At 31.9% G+C, this 13,587-nt stretch overlaps 1 protein-coding gene across 1 annotated transcript in view; it reads right to left on the reverse strand.

The window, feature by feature from the left end:
- Positions 1–13,437, reverse strand: part of LOC126776482 (glypican-4) — an 82,395-nt gene extending 68,958 nt beyond the window's left edge. Inside the window, exon 1 of the mRNA XM_050499045.1 lies at positions 13,052–13,437. Within this exon, the coding sequence (XP_050355002.1) occupies positions 13,052–13,271 (220 nt within the window). The 5' untranslated portion in view covers positions 13,272–13,437. The remainder of the gene's footprint in view (positions 1–13,051) is intronic.
- Between the last annotated feature and the right edge of the window lie 150 nt (positions 13,438–13,587).

Genomic DNA, 13,587 nt, shown 5'->3' on the forward strand with positions numbered 1-13,587 from the left:
AGTTATTCTTTAGTAAAATTTTAATTTTAAATGTTTAAATAGAATTATCGAACAGCCGTAATCGTTATTCGTGTTGGCAAGTTCTTTTTGATCGGAATCAGTATTGTGTATATAAAACTTCCCCCTTCTTGAACATCACAGACCAAACATTTTTTTCTAATTCCAATAACTGATGCAGCTGCGTTTATTTATACTTTATCTTCAACTCGTTCGGCCTCAGGCCACGGGTACGTTTAATATCCACGTTAATTGACGCGGAACCCGCATTCCTCGAGACGGAATCTTTAGGATGTCCCTCTGGTATACGAATGAGTATTTATAAATAATATAATAAATCGCAAGGCAGATGACGAATGAAATAATATGTTTTTGTATCAATCATCAGTTTAGTCTATAATCTCATCATGTATCCTTGGCGAAATAATTTATAATATATAATTTGTGTTCTCTTGGCACATAAATAAGCAATATATATAAAAGAATAAGCAATGTTAATTTTGACCTTAATGTTCAAAAAAATAATAATATCCTGGGACATTTTTCACACACGGCCATCTGATCCCAAATTAAGCTTATACAAAGCTTGTGCTATGGAAACCAGACAATTGATATACTACTTTTTTTTTTGAAAATACATCCTTATATAGATAATTACACCCAGACTCAGGACAAACAGACATGTTCATGCACACAAATGTCTGTCCTGGGTGGGAATCGAACCCACAACCTTCAGCGTGAAAGGCAATTATTTACCAACCACGCCAACCGGCCCGTCATAAAAAAAACTAAATATAACGATCTACTCAGTTTTTTTTTAATTGCATGTAAAATATTTATTATCTATAATTTTATAAAGACAAATATAAAATTTTCTAAGATTTTATGCTTAATATCATAAAATTATACAAAATAACAGAAAAAAAATAGAAATATCTATGGCTAAGATTATGAGCGATGTAATGTCGCGAAAATAATTTTTAAACGAAATTAAAAACGATTTGTTCAAACAGTCTTGTTAGTTTTCTATATGTGTATTTATAAAGATTTTTTTTTACAAATTCCGAATAATTAAAATACTTAATTTGTTATCAATCTATACCGCCTGCTCTAATAATCAATTTAAGGGCCATTTCTCATTCATGTAATTTTTTATTTATAAACGATCTCCCATTTTAAGTTAATGGTATTTGTAATATAACATTGTTTCTGATAGCTATGCAATCTAAGGCTAGTTTGTTTATATATGAACACAAACTCTACAAGTAACTGACTATGCGTTTTAAATCTATAAAAAATATTTTTATGCTTTTTGAAGTCGATTTATATGTTTGCATTCTCGTTTCTCATCCCTTACTTACTGAAACAACCTGAGGTCAGACTCTCCCACTCTCGAGAAATCCACTATAACTTTGAATCTAATTTCTAGAACAAATATTGGATGATAATTTGCGGTTAGGAAAATTAGTAGTAAATTAGACAATAAATGACAAACATTGCATAAATACCAAAAGCCATTCCTATAGTAAAAACATCCTTCCTGGGGTTGGTTTCGATTATGTAATAAAATCCTTTATAGAATACTTTTACCTCTTAATATAAAAATCATATTATAAATTAAAACATATTTTAATTAATTTAATTAAAATTCGTTATAAAAGCCCAATTGAATAAAGTATATTTTGATTTTGACAGATCGATAGTTTTTATGAAGATCGCTTACATTTCATTGCATACATCCGGAGGAAGCAGTTTAACATTCCTTTTTTGAATTGGTTTAAACCGCTGACCGGTGTATCGTTATTCGTCATGTTCTCAGTTGTCCGAAACTGCACTACACGGGTAACACCATTTATGACTAATAGATTGCGACGACAAAAAACTTACAATCTAACAAAAGTGTCGTAATTCCACACCGTTATAAGTTTCTTTGCGAATAAATGCAATGTCATATCAACTTTGAATCGTAAGTAGTAAAGCTCAAAATTGTATGATCGTAGGATACTAGCGGAGGCGGTCGGCGCTTTTGACAGAGCGAGATAACATCTACATTGAGCAGGTAGGCTTTTATTACAGCCCCTTAGTCCCTAACCACGATTTTTAGTGTTACATATCACACGGGTTCACATGAGAATTACATTTATACGATTATGATTAAGAAGTTAATAAACCTCAAGAACACGAGCTTGATGGTTTTGTGTATCTGAATTAATCGGTTTTGATAATAATTTCATTTTGTTTTCGTTAATAAAATATCTTCTATGTAGCCATAAGTGATTGTTTGTTGGCTACGTTCAAATGTTGGCTAAGGCTATACGGCTGTACTGTCCTGATTTTTTTTTTTAATAATTTCATGTGTAGTCGCTGGTAGAAGTAGGAGAAGCATGTGTACAAATAAGATTCCTTTGTCTTATTATAAAAAAGATGTCGAAGAGAAATCAACTAATTGTTTTTTTAATTAGCGCATACCATGACATCGATCGAAATACTGCGAATGCTTGTAATTGTTTAGGAATTATTAATTTTTTTATACGTGTAAAATTACGCTTTTATGCAAAATTGATACAAAATGACTTATACTATCGACCTGCGTTCATTTCTGACAATAATGAACTCTATTTTCTACACGATAAAAGTTTTTTCTATAAGATTATTAATTCAGTAGTAAGAAATGTGAACCTTATAACGACGGCAATAAGGCTCTTTGTGAGGCTTTGTCGGTTGCCTATTAATAAATAAACAAACACCGCTCGCAACTAGGATGCTTTGCCAGAGATCCGGAAACAAAACAGTACGACCGCGGCAAATATTTGTCTTGTGAAGACAAACAGTGCGGAGACAGTATAAAGGACCCTTAGCAGTCAGGTACGGCAACAAAGTGAAACTGCTCATTAACTGTTATACAAAGATATGTATAAGATAGGCTAACGTATATTTTTTTTTATATATATTTTGCTTTAACTACGATCCAAGATACAACGATCTTGTAAAATTATAAATAATATTTATTTAGCGTTTAGAAAGAGTCATTTTTGTTGTGACACAAAGCGTTAGATTTCATAAGAAATGTAAATATAATAAATAAGGGCATTAGATATTATGACGATATAACGAAAATTGGTTATGCTAACACATTAATTAGTACAGCAAATATATAAACAAGATAAAGATATCTATCAGAATATTTACGCAAAGTGTACCTATAAGGGCAGGTGTATAAATAAATGAGAACTATAAACGGCTTATAAAAGGCGAGGTTCAACGTTCGTGATCTGGAACCAGATCGAATGGAGGTCCAAGGTTTTCAATCACGCCGGCCAAGCGCCGGCGAGATGAACTGCATTCCACCAGTCTTTGTCATGTTAACCAAATAAGTGGTTCATTATTATGTTATTTTAACAAACCATAGCGCAACCGTTTACGTCGTCCATTAAGTGGTCTTTTTGTCAACGACATGAATACCACATACCAAAATTAACATAGTAAAAGATTCAAATCCTGTGCCAAGGACTACTGAAAAACGTTGCGAGACAAGCTGAGCTGTTCAGTCGTTCGGGCGACAAAAAAAAACGTATTAATTATTTATCACATGCATCGTAACAAGGAAAACAACGTGAGGTTATTAGCATAATGCAAATGAATAAATTTGTCGCGAATTCGGTGTTATTATCATAAAAGTACGAATAGGTATGAGCTGGTGCCTGATTCTCTGGTACCCTTAGAATTTATAGGTGGATATAAAGATATAGAATCGTCCTATTTTAATACATATATATTTATTATTAAATAAATCTCAATATTTGAAATTGAATTAATTGGTTTCAGCTCAGTAATTTTAGATAGAAATTTAATTGATGATCAGTATATAAAAAAATAAGAGTAACATTCTCGAACGGTTACAGAAAGTTTCGCAACATTTCAGAACACATTCTCGAACTAGACCAGTGTATCGAGTACTCATCAGACCCTTATGTAAAGAGACTTTTGTCGTACATTTGGCACAAACTGACTACTCGATACTCGATGCACAGCACACTGGAGTAAATACAGCTGTTGGCTTTCCTAACGCATGTAATGTAGTCGATTCATTAATGTTCAATTTATTGATGTGCGTTTATAAATATTTACGTCGCGTATTATTGCGTCTTGAATAAATCATGCATTATTTCTGGTAACGACAAATTTTATTCTCAACTTATACATTTTCTACTCGTATCCGCAAGTCAAGCAAAGGTCGAATATTTATATTTTTTGACATGGTAACATTAAACCTGAATATCACTTAATCGTATAATTCTGTTAAATAATTGTTTTGTTCTTTCCTTTTTTAATCACTAGTGCTTTTTAAATTAATAACAATCAGCAATGTAACAAACTGCAGCTTTAGTAAAATCAATTTGTAATAAAAAGCGAGAGATTTCGATTCTGGTCCTTTGTGCCGTTCGACGACTTTTTTGTACGTCCGAGTCGCCCACTCGAGTTTTTGGAATTCCTACTTTCCCCCACCTCGGGCCCGCACCGCCGGGGGTCCACGTTCATTCATAACGCCGCGTGATGTCTATCTCTTGACACCCTAGTAGCATTTGTTTCGACTAGCCTGAGACTTCACAGCTAACCCCTAATTGACGATATAAGACCTAAATACGTAATGAATATAATAAAATATCTCGTCTATATTCTATCTTTAGTTGCTTAAATTATTTAAAAAAATACATACTAATACATGGCAAACTGCTGGCTTACTAGCAGTACAGATTAAATATTATATTATTTGTCATTGTTTTGTTTCTCTGTGTGTATTTTAGAATCTCACATGCGTCCGAACGGAAACGTTTAAGAAAACAAAACGCCGTATTGTTTAGAAACATTATTGTACATTTTTAAGAATTAAACCACCTACGTTGTCTGTGGTCACCATTAAAACCTCATTTTACTTGAAAACGCGAAGGACAATTACTGCAACTGCCATATGGCATCCATTCTTCAAAAGATTAAAAATGTGTGCTTGTTTAACTTTTGCAATAAATCAGAAGAACGTATAATTTAAATTTAGAATATGACTCCTCGACGTGTTTTTTTCTGTTATTGATATTTTTCTTTAAAAATACTTTGCTTGTAGACACGATGATCGATAGAGACGAAATTTTTAAAACGACTTACCCTAAAGTAAGTCGTCTATGTATCAATAAGATAGATTAAATAAATTGTTTACACACCGAATTAACATATAGAACTGATCCCAAGTAAATAAATAGATCAGGGATAGTCAAAGATGTATATTACCATGTCCAAAGTCATACGAAGACGCGGTTTGCAGCTCGTGGCGTATAAAATTGTACAAATGCAAACAGGCGTGATAGTAAACATTTTCATGCGATTCGCAACAGTCATTAAAGCAATGCGCGGTGGCGTTATGGTCCGAGGTGATCGTCCGGCTCTCACGGCATAATAATTACGGGGCGCACCGCTCAGTCGCAGTTTGTACTTTATAATCCGGCTCTTAGTGACCGTTTACATTGCACCATTTCGACTTAATACCCTTAGGTATTATCGAGAACAAGACAAGTTTTCAATCAAATTTAACAAATGTTTACTATTAAATACGAGATATGATTTATATTAAGATCATAGAACCCTTAACATAATTCAGTTCCGAAATTGAGACTATTATATTTTATACGAAGATATACGGAAATAACTTAATACAATGTATTTTTTATCTCGATAAATGTTACGACCGTAAATGCTTTTAAAAGCTAATATACATTTTGTATAAAAGGTCCATGCTAAAATTATAATAAAAAAACAATCATTGACAAAATCGAACACTTAAAATGTAGCAACATTTTATATATATTTATATATACATTTTAATAGAACTTAACATTAAGCCAAATTCATGTAACGTAAAAATTTTCATAAAGACAATACAATTCGAACTGAACAAGCATTCGGTTACCGTCTGCCGGTTGGTAATAATGAAAACGGGCTTTACTGCCCTCCGCCTCGCCCGCCGGACCGCATTCCACTCCCATGCGACCGCGTCCTGACTCCAGGACTCACCAAAATGTCTACTTTTTATTATACCGCCGTAACGGGCTACCCTTTTAATACCGAGACCTAATTACAACTCGCCAATCGAAGATCAAAAATCACACCCATCTAACTTCAATACAAGAGAATCATTACGATTGAAACAAACGTACCATAATTCTTTAATTTTAACTGCAGAGTTTCTTGCCGGTTCTCGGTGAAATCTACATTCTGAACCGGTGCTTACTTTAAATGAATCTTGTAAAATTACAATTCAAATGTGCTTGTGAGAGCGTACCTGAATAAACTGTACATCGATTTTTTAATTAATTAGTCAACTTTCGAATATCGTCATGCTTATTATGCATATTTGATAATAAGATACGAATCCATTTTTTTACGATTATGAATGTTGTTACAATTGTGTATTTTGTTTAATCAAAATTGGGAACAGCTGTCAATTGATTGTGACAATTAAATTTTAGTCTTTTCTTGGATTCTCAGTTTATCCGATCTTTTATTAACGTTGTCGTCTAATGTATCGGTAAATAGGTACTTGTTAAGTTACATAAGTTCATCTGAACAAAGTTAAGATTGTGCCAAAATTATTGATAAATAAATAAAAACAATGCATTGGACAAGTTAGTGACGATCGCGTCAAAGGTGTAAGTCACGACAGACGATTCACACGATTGTTGCCTATTCCATTAACAAAATCAGACGTTGACGAATCGAGCAGTAAATCGAGATTATAATCATTACGAGCTCGCGGGCTCGCATTCTTACTAAAGAATCCGTGAAGCGATGGAATGCACAGAATCGATTCGAACTCGTTTTGTTTTCGCCACGTCATAACTCGCCCTCGACCCCTGGCTTGCTGTCTGCTTGATCACAACATTTTATCTGACTATCATATTTGCTAATCGATTTTTCTAAGGAATGTCAATAAAAACCTTAATTTTTTTTAAAGAAAAATTGTCCTAGGTTACAGCTTACCATAAGGTGGAGAATTTGTAGCCCTTTGCACATAAAAAAAATACTTGTCTATACTTCTAAAGGTGCATATTTGCTGTGATTGTCGAGATATTTGATATTATCTGGTAATATAATATGTGGAATTAGCTTTGTAAAAAGATAAGTTTTTATTAATTTTTATATCTTAAGAATAACTCGATTTGAATATATAATTTAAATACCAATATAATTGGAAATATTTATTGTAGCTTCGGACTCGTTCACACATCCACATACTTCTATAGTATTTTTTTTAAACTGAAACAGTGAATATTTCCTGTCTTGTTCGCACTGTTAAATTATAATAAATTTTTTACGTTCGTTGTTTTTTAAGACTTTTTCTGAGCTTAATAACCGTAATCGGAAATTTATAATACGTTACTTGAAATATTAAAATAAAATATTATAAAAATAAAATAATTATGTATTTTTACTTAAATTAAACTATTCATTTATATAATATTATATGATTGGAAATCTTTTATTATAGCTTGCTCACACATTCAGAGAATGTATCTATATTGTTTTATTAATATCGTTGCACGAAAGAGAATAAATAGTTATTCAGTTATTACAATGTAATCGATATATTTGCACAGAACATTGACTCCTTACAAAGTCGTTTCTTGAATGACAACAATTTCAATTGAATCTTATTTGGTTTTAAACTATCGATTGAAGTGAAACTTTTTTATTCGCATTTCGCGATGACAGTAAAGTAAAAAAAAAAATGAGTGCAACGTTTCTACATATGTAAAATGTTACAAATGTGTAAAACTTTTCTTATGCAAAAAATATTATATCACCTCATAGTACCAGTACTATTTTAATTAGTAAATCCTTCAAAATAGAAATTTTCACGTATCGACCAATTAGCACTTAAATATTTTTAATTAGCTTAACATCTTAATAATGCATTAGCAAGTTTGCATAAATGGAAGGCGGTACGGACAAAAGAGGTTGTTTTTACCGTCTAGACCGGTCCCCGGACAGGTTGCCACCTGCATGCCGAGGTATGTCCGTCGAGCTGGTCCTCGCGATTAATCAGAGATTTTTAATCGTTGTAATTCAACTGCTACACCTGGATTCTTTACTACCATATAATCTAGTGGTTATAAAGACGAGCGAGACACACAACTATTTTTTATACGTGTTAATAAAACGGCATAGATATTTAGATTGTACCTACACAGTTATGCTTTATGCAGTATAGGACAATTTTATATTAAATAGTTGAGGTTGTATCTTGAGAAAATATTATAAACGCAAAGTGAAAGTGTTTGTTTGTTTATAAATTAAAAATTAAAAATAACATTTTAATTTCCCTTTTATAATTTCATGTTATTATGACTAATTACTTTTTAATAGCAATTGTTTAAAGACCATTACTAATCTGTTAAGAATATGTCAAATCTTAAAAAGAAGTAAATAGTCTATGGTTTCATCTCAATAGCTTCGACTGTCATAATACTGGTGGTAGGGCTTTGTGCAAGCTCGTCTGGGTAGGTATTACCCACTCATCAGATATTCTACCGCAAAACAGCAATACTTGATATTGTTGTGTTCCGGTTTGAAGGGTGAGTGAGCCAGTGTAATTACAGGCACAAGGGACATAAAATCTTAGTTCCCAAGGTTGGTGGCGCATTGGATATGTAAGCGATGGTTGACATTTCTTACAATGCCAATGTCTAAGAGCGTTGGTGACCACTTACCATCAGGTGGCCCATATGATCGTCCGCCTTCCTATTCTATAAAAAATATATATATATATATATATTTAATTAATTAAATTATTTTAATTTCTATATATGTATATATATATATATTTTCTATATATGTATATATATATATATATATATATATATATATATATATATACATATATAGAAAATTTAAAGATAAATAATACTTAACAAACATCTATAAACAAATTCCAAACAACTATTTCAATTATAGAGGAAATCGGAAAACACTTATTTTTACATTTCCCCTCAAGCCACAGGATATGTGTAGCTGCAAATTGTAAACCACGTGGAACGTTGACAAAACAATTTCGTGCATCAAGGTTTGCGTCAGAGACGACCTCGCCTGGATACTAGCCGATGTTAACGATCAATAATAGTTTAAACATATGTAGGTACCCATATGATGGATGCGTCGTATAGAATCTATTTTCAAAGCTTTAATCCTAATACAAATTAATTATAAGGATGACGGCTAACATCGTTTCGGCGACACTGGCTTTCAAATAACATTACCATTAACTTTATGTACTATGATTATTAAAATATATGATTGATTGCTACGCATTTTATTTTGCATAAAGCGAGAATAAAATTATTTTCAAGAATCGCAAATAAATAAAAGCTATTAATTTTTTCTAAATCTACGTCTAATAGATCTATTAGAGAGATAACAAATTTAAAACCATTAAGTTTAAGTAGATTCCTACAGGCTACAGCTTCCTACACAGAGTTTAATATGTATGTTTTTTAATTGTAAATGTCAAGTGACGTTCAGCCTAATTGTTGCCAGCACAAAAAAAATCGCATGTCTTCATATACGGCATCCTGTTTCCCGAGATATTCAAAGGCCTAATTACAAAATAAGAGGTTATGGGGTACGACACAAAGGGTCCGATGAAGCCTGACACTGATGGAGTTCCATTCAGATAACTTGATTGAAAGGGTACATGAGAAATTCAGAATAATAGCGTGTATGCCTAAATAATGGTATTTCTTACTGAGGAACATGTATGCTAATTTGTGCGAACATTCCATTCTAAATGTTGATTTACGAATAAAAATTATCAACAAAAAATATATAAAACTTCGTCCATATGCAACGCCTTAATAAAATCGTTTATCGATTCGACGGAAGACTTTCAAATTTTCCATTGAAGCGAAACTTTGTATAACTGAATGCATTACAAACCCCACTTTTCCGGTAGGATGTTAAGTGATAAATTAGTAATCACTTGAAAACTAATCAATGATTGCGGGTCGTCGACCTATCGTATGTTTACTGAATGTTTTGTCGGCTTGTCAACCAGTTCTCTTACTAGACAATTTGTATGACGTACCAGTTATTAGTGGTATGAGAATACGATCCTGTATTCTAAAAAACGAATTGGGTTGAAATTTGTATTTTTATAAGTTACTAAATACTATTGTTCCGAAACAAATGTGTATAAGTCTAAAATTTAAAATTTCATTCCTTTTCGTTAATGAGTAAATTTTTTGCTACTCGTATTTGATGAAAGTTGTACGAAGGTTTTCAAATAACATATTTTCATATGAATTTATATGAAAATTTTTTGATGATTTAATCCAGACTGCTCACCCAAAGTGGACGTACGTTATCTATGAAATGTGATTCCTGTGACAGACATGATAGATAGGTTAGTTTAGAAAGTATCTAAACAGGATACACACCTAATGATAACGAAACATCCTTGTAACTTTCAAGACTTGAATAACTTAAATAAATCTTAAATACATATAAGTATTCAAATATAAATTTCACATAGAATCTTGAGACAAGATTTCACTACCAAAAATGGTAGTGTATTTAAAATTATAAGGGCGTATACAACGGACAAAATATTCATTACTTTATCGTCAGCGAGCAATTATTCTACACTTTAATAATAATAATAAACTTTTAAGAAGATTTTTTACATATGAAGTTTAAAAATCGAAGAGGTTTCCGGAATGCAAATTGAGTGGTTATAGTCTGTTAATATGTTTTTTTATTGTTGTTTTTGGCACCAGACGTTTATTTTTAAATTGAATACTAATGGAAATTCTTGTATCTTTTAACAAATTAAAGAATCAAAATTTTTATAACTACTATTACCACAAGGTAAATTTTAGAATCATGTAACATCCACTTTCGGTCGCCTTTGAAGACTGTTTTATTAAAAGCAATTTGTGTTATTTTAATATTACAGATATTAATATGATAATATAAAACTAGTTACTGGTAGACGTACTTAGTGCCGTCATGAATTTAAATCAAATCAGTGAATCATTAGATCCCTTTCCGGTAGTCTAACGACTCTTCCATTCAAATTATGAAACTTGCAAAATTATATTGAATTGTTGGCCAGAACATTGCTCACACACACAAATGCCGGTAGTTGGCGCGACAAGTCACCCGTTAGAAGCACCGGCAATCGAGTATTGCATGCTAAATAAGCAAAAGTATGCAAAGTACTCAAGCTTGATACAGCGCGCTACGACGATGCCAGAGCTATCAGACGTTATTACCTTATTTGGAAACGTGGCATCTACTTCGATCTTAAGCAGTGGGTAATCTTTACAGATAGAACTGGTATCGACAAGATATTGTGACCTTCGTTAATTACGAATGGCGACAGGTAAATACAAGTATATTTGCGTATAAATTGCATAAGTGGTATGTTTTGTAAAATTAAAATCATGCATTCCTTTAAACTATTGATCAATAACATCTAATCGATTACAGTATGCTATTAAATTGTGGAACAATTAAGGTTATTAAATGGAAAATGATATGTTACATAGGCGTAGCTCGGTAGGAATAATGTATTAGTTTACATAAAGGGATAGGCTGACGTTATATGACTTCAAAGCTTTTGTCACGCATAATGTACCCTCGTTGAAACAAGATCGTCTCATTAAATTTAACAGTGTCCTATGAGAAAAGAAAAGGATTTCATGTTAACGAAATTCATTCCTTCTTATAACGTATAATATAATGATTACATCTTATCATATACATGCGCGCAATGCTATATTTATAATTATAAATAATAAATCCTCTAAAAATAAATAAAACAACAGTTTCTCAATAAACGTAAGTCATATTGCATGGTTTACAATTACCTGTAAAATACATAAATTTATAATCAACGAATATCAATTTTATCGTTACAGAGATCATATTTTAAAATGTCAAAATTATCGTAAATTTATATATTGCTTTTCGTCTGAAAAGCGTTTCTAAAATCTGAGTATTTCGTACAAGAAGGCTCGCCTACGCTCACAATACCTGTTTATTGACCATGTTTTTAGCTTTATGAATGCTTTCAGACACTGAGTAAAATATTTTGTTTGATATTCAACTCTCTGCTGTATTACATAGAATATGCTGAGGTCATACTCATAATGAATCTCAAAGCTTTTGTTTGGTTCGCAGAAACATTAGATTTCTGTTTATGTCGCAACACAACACATGCATTACACAACGCCGCCCACTATCTTCTACGCCTACATCTTCTATTAAAATCGAACCTTGTTTATTTTTTTATAAATAAATGATCTTGTCGTTAAGTAAAATTTTGTTACTTAATCTTAAACGCTGTTATAGAAACAACAGAATTATAAAATTATTTGTAAGCGATACAATAGCGATAACGAATAAGGTCTTTAAAGATTTCAGAACTTCATCCTTTATTATCTCTACTTTGTGGGATTATTAAAAGCTCCGTTTTAAAAGAATTAATAGACTTCTTGTCTTAACTTGTTTCTCGAACAGGTAAAATGTAGCGCTTCCTTATCGGCGGGGGTCTTCAAAGTTTTTTTAACAATAGCTACCAGCCCTTTTGTTCAATGCGTATTCTAGTCGTTTTGTTTTCGTTAAAATCCAAATCTCACTTATTTTAACAATGTACAAACAAAAGTTAGGCTTTCTACCATTTTCAATATATGTACGATTATCAGACGAGTATAAAAAATGCATCGGTATAAAATGGGGGTAACTTTGTAATTTTATTATCATTTTAAAAGATAGATTAAGGGCGTCTGACGTTCACAGTTAATTTTGATTGTAACGTATTTTTTTATCAATAACTTCAATATTTCATATATTTATTGGCATGTGCCGTCAATCTACACCATTCAACGCAATAAAAACTTATTAAACATAGATAAAAATGTATAAAATAATAATGACCAACGTCTAAATGATATATTATCATTTATCACTATCTTATTTAAGTGTAAAGAGAGCGCGTGATCCTTACCTGAATTCGGTTGTTCTTGTATATCAATCATTGACAACATTCCTTTCTTTTCAAATATACTTTTCACATTTGCACAAGATACTTCTGTGTCAGCAGCTGAAGTAGCCGCCAAGAAACCGGTAAACAATACCAAATACAATATTTGGCTCTTCATTCTCAATCCAAAAATCGATTTTTTGTTAGGCGACAGTTTTACACAAAAACACACGTTCACAGCCATGTTCGCGATAAAGTTATAAAATTAAATGTTAAAAAAGGTTAACTTAATCCACTAGACTTTTTATAAATAAAAGTGAAATTAAAATATTACTAATTGAAACTTTGGACAGTTTATACGCCATATAAACGGCACACGATGATTCAACTGCGATCCATGACGATCGCAGTAAGACTGCGCCGGCTGAAGTGCGCTGAATGCGAGTATACTATACTCCATCCTGTCTATAGTTGCCAGCTTCAATAAAATTGTACTTCTGATAAATTACACATTAAGAAAGTTAATCATTAAAATATTTGAATTTTCATATAAATAGATA

Source organism: Nymphalis io, chromosome 2, assembly GCF_905147045.1.
Source record: "Nymphalis io chromosome 2, ilAglIoxx1.1, whole genome shotgun sequence".
In the NCBI taxonomy this organism is placed as follows: domain Eukaryota; kingdom Metazoa; phylum Arthropoda; class Insecta; order Lepidoptera; family Nymphalidae; genus Nymphalis; species Nymphalis io.